General features: G+C 40.4%; 1 protein-coding gene across 2 annotated transcripts in view; it reads right to left on the bottom strand.

Annotated features, from left to right (window-relative positions):
• Positions 1–2,275: 2,275 nt before the first annotated feature.
• LOC126458467 (uncharacterized) overlaps positions 2,276–13,566 on the bottom strand; it is a 97,208-nt gene continuing 85,917 nt past the window's right edge. For both annotated transcript variants that reach the window (XM_050095542.1, XM_050095541.1), the window contains 2 exons: positions 8,679–8,787; positions 2,276–2,878 (listed from right to left, as the gene is read on the bottom strand). In XM_050095542.1, the coding sequence (XP_049951499.1) occupies positions 2,701–2,878; positions 8,679–8,787 (287 nt within the window). In that variant the 3' untranslated portion in view covers positions 2,276–2,700. The remainder of the gene's footprint in view (positions 2,879–8,678; positions 8,788–13,566) is intronic.

Below are 13,566 nucleotides of genomic sequence, written 5' to 3'. Positions count from 1 at the left end.
TTTTTGCACCACTCACGTGACTGGGAACCTATTCTGTGTGGTCAGGTCTTTGTAACAGTCTGCAGTGGGGAATTGTGTTGAACACTTTCCAGCAATCTAGAAATATGGAAGCTGACTGTCGTCCTTCATTCATGGTGCATGGGATATCATGTGAGAAAAGGGCAAGTTGATTCTCATGCCAGTGATGCTTTCTAAATCCAATCTGATTTGTGGACAGAAGCTTATATGTCTCAAGGAAATTTTACTACATTAGAGCTTAGAATATGTTCAAGAATTCTGCAGCAAACCAGTGTTAATGATATTAGTCTGTACTTTCATGGGTACATTCTTTTACCCTTCTTATACACCTTTGACACCTGCGCTTCCTTCCAGTCACTCGGGACTTTGCACTGGGTGGGAAACTAGTGATAAATGTGAACTAAGTAAGGGGCCAATGCCAAATGCTGTAAAACCAAATTGGAATTCCATCCAGCCATGGTGACGTATTTGCCTTCAACTCTTTCAGTTGCTTCTCTACGCCAAGGATGCCCTCTATCTAGGAGACTCTGGGATAGTCACCCTCTACATAGGAGACTCTGGGATAGTCACCCTCTACATAGGAGACTCTGGGATAGTCAAATGATGGCGTGTCTTTACAATTCTCCTGCATAAATGATTTCTTAAACAGAAAATTAAAGACCTCAGTTTACATTTTTCCCTCTCCTACTGTCAATCCAGATTGGTCAACAACGACTAGTTATGAGCCTTCAACCTGCTTCGTAATTTTACAGAGGACCAGAATTTTCTTCGATTTTGATAAGATCTTTAGTTATGGTGTGACAATGGAAAGTGTTATACGCTTTGCACATTGATGTTTTTATGGACAATTTGTTGCACTTACATTACATAAAGAGCACCAGTGGTCAAACAGACAATATGCTTCATCAAGGATGCATCAAACCAATTATCCAGAATGGTTGCAGGACCCAGAATTTCATGGAGACCACTGAAGGTATATACGAGACATATTTTAGAGCGCGGTGCTGCCTACACTAGGGAGGAGGCCTGTCAACACACTCACAGCAGAGCACAGATACTATGTTCAGCTGGGGCAGCAGTTCCAGGAAATCCAGGTACTTACAGGAATCACAGATGTGCACACATAAAATAAGAGAGCACACTGAAATCCTGAAGCAGCAAAACAACATCAACAGGACAGCGACAAGGTCTCAACTTTCTGGATGCCAGCAATCCTGGAATAACAGACAGTGTGGTTGCGGGGCAGAAAACTTACCGGACACTGCCGTGACTGGCTAAACAAACAGCACAGGTATAACTGGTGTCAAAACATCAGTTATTTTAGTATTTTTGCACGTCTGATATTATGTAGCTATACATCGAGAGGGGTTTTAATGAGATTGACACTGGCTGTGGAAGCTACACATTTCAACAATTTTGTGCCCTTTTTATGACAAATGACTTCCTTACTAATGAAAGTAAAATAATTACCTCTAATTATGTTTTTTCATTAATTAAGTATCAATGACAAATACTGAGCTCTCAGAACCTGAGGTGGTGTCATATTTAGTTGATGTAGGCTCTTCCTGGCCCTATCCTAAGGGCAGAAGAAAAGGATTAATTTTATTTTTATTGCAATTAAGTGTCTTACACTCACACAAACACAACTTATACACATATGACCACAGTCTCTGCCAGCTGAGGCCTGTCTGGTCTCAACAGCCCGAGACAGTGGTCATGTGGCTGTGAGTTGTGTGTGTGCGCGTGAGATGTCTATTTCTGACAAAGGCCTAGTTGGCCGAACGCTCACTTTCTGACAGTCTTTTGTTGTGCCCATCTGCGAATCAGGATCTCCGCTATACTGTGAGTAGCAGCTACCCTTTTCATACTGTTGTTATATGTCATCCTGGATTTTCTGTTGTTTGATTATTAAGTGTCTTATTTAGTTAATGTTTATAAATATGACAATGGAGAATTCGAGGTGAAATATAAACATCTATATGAGGATAATCATGAAGCAGAGGTGGTACTGAATAACAGGCACGCTTAAAGAAAAGGAAAATTACTAGTAAGCTGAGTTTTGTCTGGATGCTCAACTGGTAACCATCCTTTACTACATGCCTACTTGGTAAATGGAACTTATTACAGATATTTAGTTAGAAAATAACAGTGAGAAATATTATATCATAAAAATAGGAATTTCAAAAACATTTACTGCACACATTAATACATTTCCTACCAATCAAGGAGGTTCAGGGATAGTAAGTAAACCAACAACTACATAACATGTTTTTATTTTGGTGGTAATACTGTATAACACATTATATACACAGCACAGCCTAATCAACGCCACATATTCTGAGTTCTTTTTCTAAATTAGGTCACTAATAGAACTTTTCGTTACAAATCTTAACAGTAGTTCATTAAAAATATTATTACAACACAGTCAAGGAAACATAAGCCACATAAGCCCTGCCATATTTTCCTACATAAATCCAATGACTCACATGACACACAGTAAACACTTTGGTTTTCAGTATTCACACAGAGGAAGATTATTCCTTCAGCACACAATCACTTGTGTGTGTAGTAATAATCCAGTGTACTTAAATTTACAACCACCACTGTCAGTCTAAAAATTTTCACAGGTTTCATACCTTACTTAATTATCAGTCTTCATCATCATCTTTCATGAGGTAAAAGTTAATTCATATTGGAATATTTATTGCTTGAAGATCCCATAGTTTGCTGTGAGGGTGTAGAATATTCAGTTGATCGAGTGAATGCATTACTGATTCCTTGCTGCAGCCGTTCAGTGAATGTCCTGTATTCCATATCACTTGCTTGTCCAAAATCAAAATCAGCTACTTCTATTGTATATCTGAAAGTAGATAGAATTATACCAATTTTATTTCACTTCTTCCACAATCAGACCCTTAACTCAACCTGATAAAAAGTTAAAAATAAAAGTATTTAAGGAAAGAAAAGCTGAATTTTATTTGTTCTGCATTCTTGAGTACTGAAGAGTCCATTATGAACTGCAGACTCAGTGTAAGAGTATGTACCAAACACAAATGGAGAGATGTTCAGAAGGACCTGCATTATATAATCATTGAATACAAAAGACAGAATTGCAATATGCACTTGGATAATAAAGTGTTCAACGTAGGGGTCTTCAGTGCTGTTACCAAACACATCAAACTGAGTTTAGTTAAGGAAGTGAAAATTAAAATACACAAATATACAAATGTACATTACGCACTAGATCAGCCATTACAACCAACAACAAAACAGATACATTGCCCAACAGAGAAAAACCAAAATAGGAGTACTGCAACAGGTATGTGTGGTTGGTTGATAAGTAATCAAAAGGTGGATAAACCAGAGACTCTGAAGCACCTTATGTCAGAACTCAGACAAGCATAAACTCATAAAATGCGTACCACTCCTGGTTCCTCGTCAACTAAATGAGCGAGTGAGTCCCCAGTTCATTTTACTGTTGACACCTCATCTATATAAGAAATACACTTCAATAGCATTACAGCGATGAGTAAAGATAGACTGCTACTCACTGCATACAGATGGCACTGAGTGGCCAACAGACTCAATGAAAAAGCCTGCTAGATATTATTCAGGTATCAGACTAAGACCTTCATCAGATACAGACAAAACTAAAAACATACACGACTACTCTGTTTCTTTGGGTGCCAATGCCCAACTGAATCTGAGTCGAACAACGGTTTTTGCTGGGTTGGATAATGAGGGTGCAGAGGAGGTGTGTGGCAGGTAGGGGGAAGCATAGTGGGGTACGAACTGGGGAAAGCAAATGGGAGACGATGGAAATACAGAAGGGGAAAGGACTACACTGGTGCAGTGGCAATGGCAGTTTTCACAAGTGGTTCTGTTTTCACGAGATAGGAGATGCCTGTGACAGGACTGGAGTAGGTGGTAGAGGGAGGATATATGGATTGTGCCTTGCATCCGGATCTAGTGCGGGGATATGCGCCATGGGGAAAGGGGAGTACAAGTGTAACAGGTACAAACAAGGATGTTTCACATGTTGGGTGGGTGGTGAAATACCACTGTGGGGCAAGGCGAGGAGGACATATCTTATTTCAGGGCATGATGAGAGAGAGTCTAAACCTGATCCAGGGAATATGATTCAGTTGCTAGAGGCATGGGTGGTACTTAGTCACGAGCAGAATGTCCATATGTGACCAGACTGGGGATATGTGGGGGATCATAGCTGACTGGGGAGGCAAGGCACAGGAGATCTGTTCCTGGAGAAGGTCTGGAGGTCACTAGAGTACTACCCAGATTTGGAGCAGCTGAATCACATTCTCTGACAGTGTTTTGATTACATTTTGTCATGTCCTGAAATGTGGAATATCCATCCTACAGTGGTATTCTGCTGGTCAGCCAACCTATGCAGTATCCTTATCTGTACCTATCACGCCCCTGCTCCCAATCCCTTACCCCATGGCTCACATCCCTGCAATAGATCCTTATACCCTCCCACTACCACCTACCCCAGTTCTGTCACAGGCATTTCCTATCCCATCACAGGGAGAGCAACTTGTGAAAGCAGCCACGTGATCCACCAACCACTGTGCCATGACGAGCTGCCTGTCCACATGACTGTGGCCAAGAAACAGCTGGACCACAACATCATTGAGCATGCTGCCCGACACAATGTGCTTCACTTCAACAACTGCTTCACAACCAGTGCCATCTGGATCCTTCCCCTGAACACCAGCCTTTTCACTGGTCACCCACCTGCGAGATTGCTTTTACCCTGTTGAAGTCAAAATTACACTTTGAACCTTGCTTGGTTACTTCCAACCAGGCCAACATCTTGTTTTGGTCACAGATGCCTCCCAGTATGGCCCTGGGGATGTTCGTGCGCACAACTATGCAGACGCACCCAAACCCCCTATTGCTTATACTTCCAAAATCCCGATCAGGAGCAACAGTGCTACTCACAGATTGAAAAAGAAGCTCTTGTTATTATGTACACCCTAAAAAATGTCATATGGTTTTAAATTTCATTTGATTACTAATCACAAACCTCTGGTTTCTCTTTTCAGTCCTTTGGTATCTCTTCCAGACAAAAGCATCCCATTGCCTGCTATGCTGGGCTTTGTTTTTGTTGCGCTATAATTGTGAGATCCACTTCCACCCCATGGCACACCACACTTATGAAGATGCTCTTTCTTGGTTGCCAACTGGTCCCGATCCAGCATTTGATCAGGACGAGTTGTTTAGATGTAGAAGCCCAAAATATCATAGATAGTTTTTCCATTACCAGTTCTCACATTTCGGCGGCTGTTGCCGCTGATCCTATCTTACGTCAGATTGTTCAATTTTTCCACCACAGCTGACCACATAAAACACATGGCCAAGCATCAAATCCCTTGCACAATTATTATGCTCTCTGCCCCCACCTCTCAGGTCTTGGTGTGTTATTGTTGGCTATTCAAGAGTCGGCGCCCAGGGTTGTGATCCCATCTGCATTGTGGCGGCTCGTCACGTGCCTCCTCCTCCACTTGGCCATTGGGGTGTTCCTCATACAAAATTGTTGGCCCACTGCCACATGTTTTGGCCATGTATTGACAATGAGATCCAGTGTATTGCATCGGCCTTCACACAGTGCACCACCCGTCTAGATGCACCATGAGCCTCTCTTTTCCCATGGCCCCCACGAGGGTATTTACGCTGAATCTGTGGGTCCCTTCTTAAATCCCTTTTGGATTTTTGTAGTTGATGCATCCTTGGAACTGCCTTATGTTGTTCACTGCCTGCTCGCATCCACAGCAGCTACGGTCACAGTCCTTGCAAAGATTTGTTCCTTGGGAGGATTACTGTGTATGTTTGTGGTGGACTACGGGTCACAATTTGGGTCTCAAGGTTTTGAAAATTTTTATACAAAAAATAGCATTCAGCCCCCTGCATGTCATCCTCAGTCCAATGGTGAGGCAGAGGAGATAGTCCGTACTTTCAAACCTATGAAAAAATACATCACGCAATCTTCTCCCAAGGTAGCACTTGATAGGTTTTCAAGCTCATACAGATTTACTCCAGCTGGTGACCATAGCCCAGTGGAGCTGCTTTGCGGCCGCCAACTGTGTACACTGTTTCACCTGCTCTGGCCAATGCCCAGCCACTCACTCACTGGCATCCTCCTCGCATGAGTTCTATCTGCGATCTGCTGTCTGGGACCACGAGTTTAGCTGGTGCCCTAAGTGGATGCTAGCATTTGTCAATCACTGCCAAGGCCGCTGCCTTCATGTCATGCTCTCCTCCGATGGTTTGGTGTCACGACACTATGACCAGCTCCACCCACTTTGACTAACCACACGCTGTAGACCCTGCCGTCCCCACAGGGTGGTCCATACCCCATTGTCTCCTGCAACGTCTTCATTCTGGATGGTGCCTCTGCTGGGTGCAGTAATTAGTACTGGTCTGCCTCCATCTCTGCACGCCCTGCTGCCTCCTTTGTCTCCACTACCACCTTCATCACCAAATGGAATTTTCTCTCTCTCTCTCTCTCTCTCTCTCTCTCTCTCTCTCTCTCTCTGTCCTTGCCCATGCCATCTCAGACCGTATTTTCCTGTGACGGCGCAGCACCCACTTCTAATGAAGACGTGGACATCTCCACAGTGATCAGTTTTCCCAAAGGGGGAAGGAATTTTGTAGCACTATACAGCCTAAACAGGCTTCCTCACATCAGCAAAGACGGCGCAGCAAGCGCAGTTCTGTGCAAAACAGCCATATATAAGCCAGTGCACTGGCCACTCTAATATTTGTGTGACTATTCAATACTTCACTGGTAGAGTGTGCCTTAATATACTCCCTGATTTTGTGTATTGTACTGACTATTACGCCATTCAGTGTCTTAAGTATTTTCCTTCACGTAGAAGTGAATTAAAAGTTGGTTGCTGGGAATTTTGTTATTGTGTTTGTGCACTGTTACAATAGCAACTTCATCAGGTAACAATACAAAAGGAATCAACCAATGACCAGCAATTACTCATCAACAAAACTGCTATAGTTGAGCTTCATTGACAAAGTGAAGTCACTGCACCTACTGATGATTAATTATCACACAAGTTATTTCTGCAATACTGTTCAATATGGAATGCTGATATTGGGTAACATTGTTTATGTGCCTCTCCCAGGACTATGGAAACTATAGAATGGCCCAAATTTCATTCACATCGTTTTCATACACATATTCAGAACAAGTGTGTGTACTACTGTACCAATCTAATGAAGTTTGTTGAAAACTTTGGTACTGAAAAACCTCTTAAGCTGGGAGTTTGTGTGTGTCTATTATCTGCTCAATATACATTCCTGTATACATGCATATAATAAATGCTTATTGTTATATGTAACCATCAATATATTATTATAAGAAGATCATCAATTGATTTCAATTTGATGAAGAAACCCATATCAAAAATTTACGTTTCCACCACTCGATCACCCTCATATCCTTCATGTTGCCTCACTGTGAACTGTGTAAATAACTCTCCATAAATCTAAAATGAGAGAGCCACTTACCCTTAAAGTCTTATACTTATTTTTATTACTGTTTTTATTTTTCTTGTACAAGTGATTATAGCAGTTCAAAACACAAAAAGATGTGCAGTTATTGATGTCTGGAGCTGGCTAAATACTTAACAAATAAAATTCTGCACTTCCTTTGATAATGTAGTCCAGAACCACATAGTTCTTACCATAATGCTCTTTTTTGCAGGGACGTTTGCTTACTTGGGAAAAAAAAAAAAAAAAAAAAAAAAAAAAAAAAAAAAAAAAAAAAACAAAAAAAAAAAAAAAAAAAAAAAAAACCTCTCACTGTGGTAGTTATATACTCACTTTCTTTAACAGAAAATGTATCAAGCTAGACTTATCAACTTAAATTAGAATAAATATTTACCCAGGACAACACCCCCCCCCCCCTACCCCACCCTCTCCACCTGGGGATTCAATTTGTAATCTGTTCTGCACCACAATTTTGGAAGTGTTGCAAATATACAAACTGCAGAGATGTGTTCCTTTAAATACTTCTAGAGAAATGAACAAATAAAATAAAAGATCTAAATGTTCTGCAAACAATGATGCAGAAATATTAATCAGCTCCACACATGAGAGATGAGAATGTCATTCAGTGTAATTATCTCTGGAGTTGCTATTGGTATGCAGATCCACAAAACTTCGTTTTTTCTTTCTTCTGTGGTTACACCCACCAAATAGTTTTCAATGCTAGAATTCTGAACTGATTTATGGCACCCAGTCCTCCATTACCACCTCTCACTTCATGGAGATATAAGTCACTTTGGAACGCTTAAACAGTCATTAAAATATGGCATTGCACTTATAATTACCCCAATGCGCTAATTCCACTTGTTTGTCCTTTCAAAAGATCTCTTGAGTTTTTCTATCTAGTCTACATGGAAATTACTGTGAATGTCTAGTTCACTTGATAAAATTTCTGGAACAACTTCATTGACATCATTTCTTACATATTGTGGTTGTTGTTATATCCCCAAGAAGATCCTTCTTACCCTCTTGCTTATTCATACACAATTAAATTTATTAATTCTAGAACACAAATTTTCGAGCTAAATTTAGTGTGAATGTACAAATCAAATAGTTCACACAATTAAAACTTTACGTACCTGTTCTGACTCTGAATGTAGTACGCTATTCCAAAAACAATTATTATTACGGCTACCAAACTGCATGACACAGGCACTATGATGACTGAGAGCTGAGGTTGTTTTGTTACTGCAAAACATAAGATCTTTTATAAATTTGGCAGACAGGAATGTTTATCACATAAGAAGAAGGACAATGATTTCCATAAGCAAGAGAATAGAAACAAAAATAGCAATAATTCGGGAAATAATGATATAATACTGGAAAGTTCTAAGTGGAATACAAATAATGGAAGGATTTCAGATAACCACCCACCACATACATGGGGCACTGAGTGATCGATAGGCATGTAAACATAAATGAAGAAGTTGTTGACCTTTTAGACGATGATCTTTTTTCAAAGTTAACAAAAACTGAACCACACCAAATCAAACAAAACAAAGAACACATGCACGCATGCGTGCACACACACAACAGTGCGCGTGCCCCCAAACCCAAACCCAAACACACACACACACACACACACACACACACACACACACACACACACACACAAAGCATGCATACGGCTACGTTGTCTGAGCTGATTACATTGTTTTTGAAATGCAGCGTGACAGAGGTGAAGGGTTATGTCACATAGAGTGAGTGAGGGAATCAAGTAGTTGGGGATTAGAGGGGATGCGTGGAGTGAAAAGATTCCAGTGGCTACTAGGGAGATACAGCAAAGGAACAGATAACAAATGTGGTACCAGTAAGCCCACCCAGGCACAGGCAGTGGAAGTTACCTGTGGCACACAGTGATGCAGGTGACGCGTTAGGATATGAGGAGGAGGTGAAGGGGAGGTAAGGGGTGGGGAGGGGGGGGGGTGACTAGACAGGGTATATACGCGGACAAGAAACGAAAGTTCCTGGACTTCCCAGTTAAAAATACCCATTCTCCCCAGGTGAAAAGACTTTTTCCAGGGTGAAATTTTATTTATTTATTTTGAAAATATATTTTTTTCTGTGTTAAGGGGCCGCATATTTTCCCTCAGAGCAGTAAAACTTATCAATCATTTGAATGGTAGAGGTTTTATACACCAGCATAGAACTTATCGCCATTTTAGGAAATGAAACATAATGAAAATCAACGTGTTTTGAAAAGATCTTTGAAGCGCAGCACATGTATACTACATATTTTCTTATTCCAAAAGTATAAATACAAATACCACCAAATACAGCACATTAGCTTCCGAAGCACTGAAGTCTACATTGCTATGCGCTTTTGCCAGCCAATCACAGCTCATGTCATGTGATTTTGCTAACCAACAATAGCAGATATTCAGAGCATGGGATATGAGATGTAGGCAGCCAATGGCAACATAATTGTTAAGTAGTGCAAACACAAATTGTAAAAGTTAACTGTTTAAATTAATAAGCATATAGGATAGCTACATGCAGAGCTAAGCTTCTAAATATAATATTAGTCCTTTTTGCATGTGTTACCCTTTAAGATATATCAAACACAAATGTGACAGTAAATTTTTAAATAATGACATAAATGGTTGGTCTTCTGGGCCCAAAATTTTCTAAGTTGCTGGTCCTCAAAGTGTCAAGCTCTGAATGGGGTTCTAACACTCCTTAATTTAAGAAATTCATAGCACATCCTCACACACAATTAATTCATCTTACATAAAAGGAAATTTACTTTGAAAGTAACACTTCTCAAATCACCATGCGCAATAACTTCCCGCAAACTGTTAGAAATAGATTTGTTTGAACAGTTAACAGAGAGCACCAAAAAAATGGGTGTTACGGCACATGCACAGTAATGATGACGTAGGAAGCCCACGCTCAATGTTTGATCTGACATACGCTTTTTGTCGCATTTCTGTTTGGGATTTAGTACTTAGTGGGGCACAATGTGGCCATGTGCAGCACTGCAGCATGTTGTTTGGAGAGGATATACGGAGTTATTGTACTTAGGACAATTGTTTATCATATCTTATTCTGTTATTTGGCGACTTAAACATACTTTTTTTTTTAATTTTTACTCTGCAATACTATTATGTGGTGTCTCCATTTGTGTTTACATCCACACAGCAGTGCAAAAAGCTAATAAGAAGGAATACAAATTTTGTGAGGGGGGTGGGACAGTTAGTTGTTTGTATACACCAGACCCAAGGATGATAAGAATTTTATGACTTTTTCAAATAGTATGAAAAATTAACAAGGTTATCTGTGAAGCCTTGAAACTGTACAAAATGGTTCAAATGGCTCTGAGCACTATGGGACTTAACATCTATGGTCATCAGTCCCCTAGAACTTAGAACTACTTAAACCTAACTAACCTAAGGACAGCACACAACACCCAGCCATCACAAGGCAGAGAAAATCCCTGACCCCGCCGGGAATCGAACCCGGGAACCCGGGCGTGGGAAGCGAGAACGCTACCGCACGACCACGAGATGCGGGCTGAAACTGTACAACTGGCAGTTTATATTCTTCTCCAGGAGTAAATATAAAGCCTTGAGGCGAGTTACAATGATAAAACACAGTGCGCTGCCAGTCTACAATTTACCAAAGAATTGCTTTCTGTAAATTTAAGGCATAACGCCTAGATGAAGCACCACGCAAGTGTTGAAAGATGTCTTGTGATCAAAAAACATTGTATTTCACGGAAGGTAGATTTGTAAAAATCTGCTAAAGCTATCAATACATTTGAAACGAAACATTTTATTCGATAGTACTGACCAAATTTGCCGGCTTAGCCATCTTCAAATGAAAAGTTATGTATATTCGTACATGCATAGCATAAACAGATCTTACATTATGTCATAAAAGAAACTGGAGATCAGAATACTCCAAGTGCATTGGAATTTCATAAACCACACTAAAATGCATAATTCGGCATAAAGTGTACATTTGTTGTCCAAATTCACACTGAAGTGTAGGCTCTGATCTGTTATTAAGCTTTTCAGTGTAGTTTTTGGGATGAAATTTTTTTTGTAGTACCAGTACTGTGTTATCCCACGTTTGATTCTTTATTATGGCATTATGCCGTATGTGGCGGAAGATGAAAATGTGCACTTTAAATTCAGTGAACAGTTGAAACTTGCTAGTAGTGTGGAATGAAACATTTTGTTTCAAACACACCGGCTCCCTTTGTGGACAAGATTTATAAAAGCCACACTTCTTTAGCAAACCAACAAAAATAACTTTATTGTTCTGCAAGACGATTAATGTGTGATTGCCAGTAACATGGAAATAAAATAAAATCAGAAAACTGAACCTAATAAAATATTTTAGTCTTCCGAAATTATGTGAATGTATCTCGATTCGCTAGATGGCTCCCAGCCACAGAAATCCATTTTGTTTTCATTTGGTGCAGAGATGTAAACAAAGAGAAAACAGCAAAATCACGAAAGCTAAACACAGGTAATGTGGAGACTGCTCCTCCATTACAACTCAGACTGCATTACGTGTGCGTGAATCTGGCAGCTTTGATCCCCCCCCCTCCCCCCGCCCCACAACACAAAATCTGGCTAGTATCTGACTGCTTACTGCTCATACAGCTAACTGCAACACTTCATGTAGACAGAGGTGGGAGAAGGCGCTGCTCATACATGCTCTGCACATGCGTGTGAGCCTGCTGGCAACTAATCAAACAAAACTAAAATATCAGTTGTGTTATGCTCATCGAAAGCAGTTTGTTGTTATGAAGTATTGCATGGTTTTTGTCCTAATGCCTTTGAAACATTTTGCTACCGGCAGATGCTTGTGTGTGCACTGTGTTTTGTTGTAAATGGCACATTTTATATGGAATTTAAGTTTCATTTTGCTGTTTTTCTCTTATTTATGTTTTACTGCTGCAGTGTGTTATTCTGCAGTTCTTATCAGTCAAAATTACAAAAATTTAACTGAAAACTAAAACAATGAAATATTTCCAGAATTCTAGAAAATTCCTAGGTTTTTTTCTGGTTTTCTCCTACATGAAAAAATCCCCAAGTTTTTCCAGGATTCCTAGTTGTCTTGGGGCATGTTACAACTTGGGAGAACTGACAAAGAGGGAGATTTTATGGTGAAAATAGTTATGAGTATAGAGTAATTGACTGGAGGTGGCATGGAAACAAGGATAGAGATGAATTTGGGGTTTTGCTCCTTCAGAGCACACAAGGAAAGGTAGTCAAAACACTGGCAGAGGATGTGGTTAATTTGTTCCAGTCACAGATGGTACTGTGTGATGAGAGAAGTGCTCCTTTGCAACTGACTCAATGAGTGTTTGGTGAATTACAAGCATTTGTGGATATGGCATGGGCGATCTGTTTGTGAAATAGGTTTGGAGGGCAGTACCTGTTTGTGACGGCCTTTGTTCATTCTTCAAAATACTGAGCAAAGGATTGTATATGTGCAGTTGAGCAATGTGAGGCTGTGGGTACGGCATCTTCAAGGTGGTGACAAGGATGTGCGTCACAAGCCGTGGCCCGGTCAAACCTGCACAGTTGTCATCTGTTGGTGTAATGCCTTGGAAACAATGTTGGAATACCTTCATTATCACAAACTCTGTGTGAGATGGGCCCTGCAACTGCTTATAGAAGAACAAAAAATCATCGAATGGAGATTTGTCAGGACCTGCTAGACCAATAAGAAGCTGAAGGTGACAACCTTCTGACTAGCATTGTCACTGGAGATGAGATGTTGAGTCAGCGCTAAGAGCCGGAATTCAAAAGACAGTCCACGGAATAGCAACATGCAAATTCTCCCTCAAAGAAGAAATTCAAGACACAGTCATCTGCAGGCAAAGTACTGTTCACAGTCTTCTGGGATAGCCAGGGTATGGTTCTTTTGGATGTCCTGAAGCCTGGAGAAACTGTCAATTCAGCATACTACAACACAATACTGACAGCTTAAGCCCAAATTTCCAGGATA

The sequence above is a fragment of the Schistocerca serialis genome, chromosome 2 (assembly GCF_023864345.2).
Source record: "Schistocerca serialis cubense isolate TAMUIC-IGC-003099 chromosome 2, iqSchSeri2.2, whole genome shotgun sequence".
Lineage (NCBI taxonomy): Eukaryota > Metazoa > Arthropoda > Insecta > Orthoptera > Acrididae > Schistocerca > Schistocerca serialis.
This window is presented reverse-complemented; position numbering and strand designations above follow the sequence as displayed.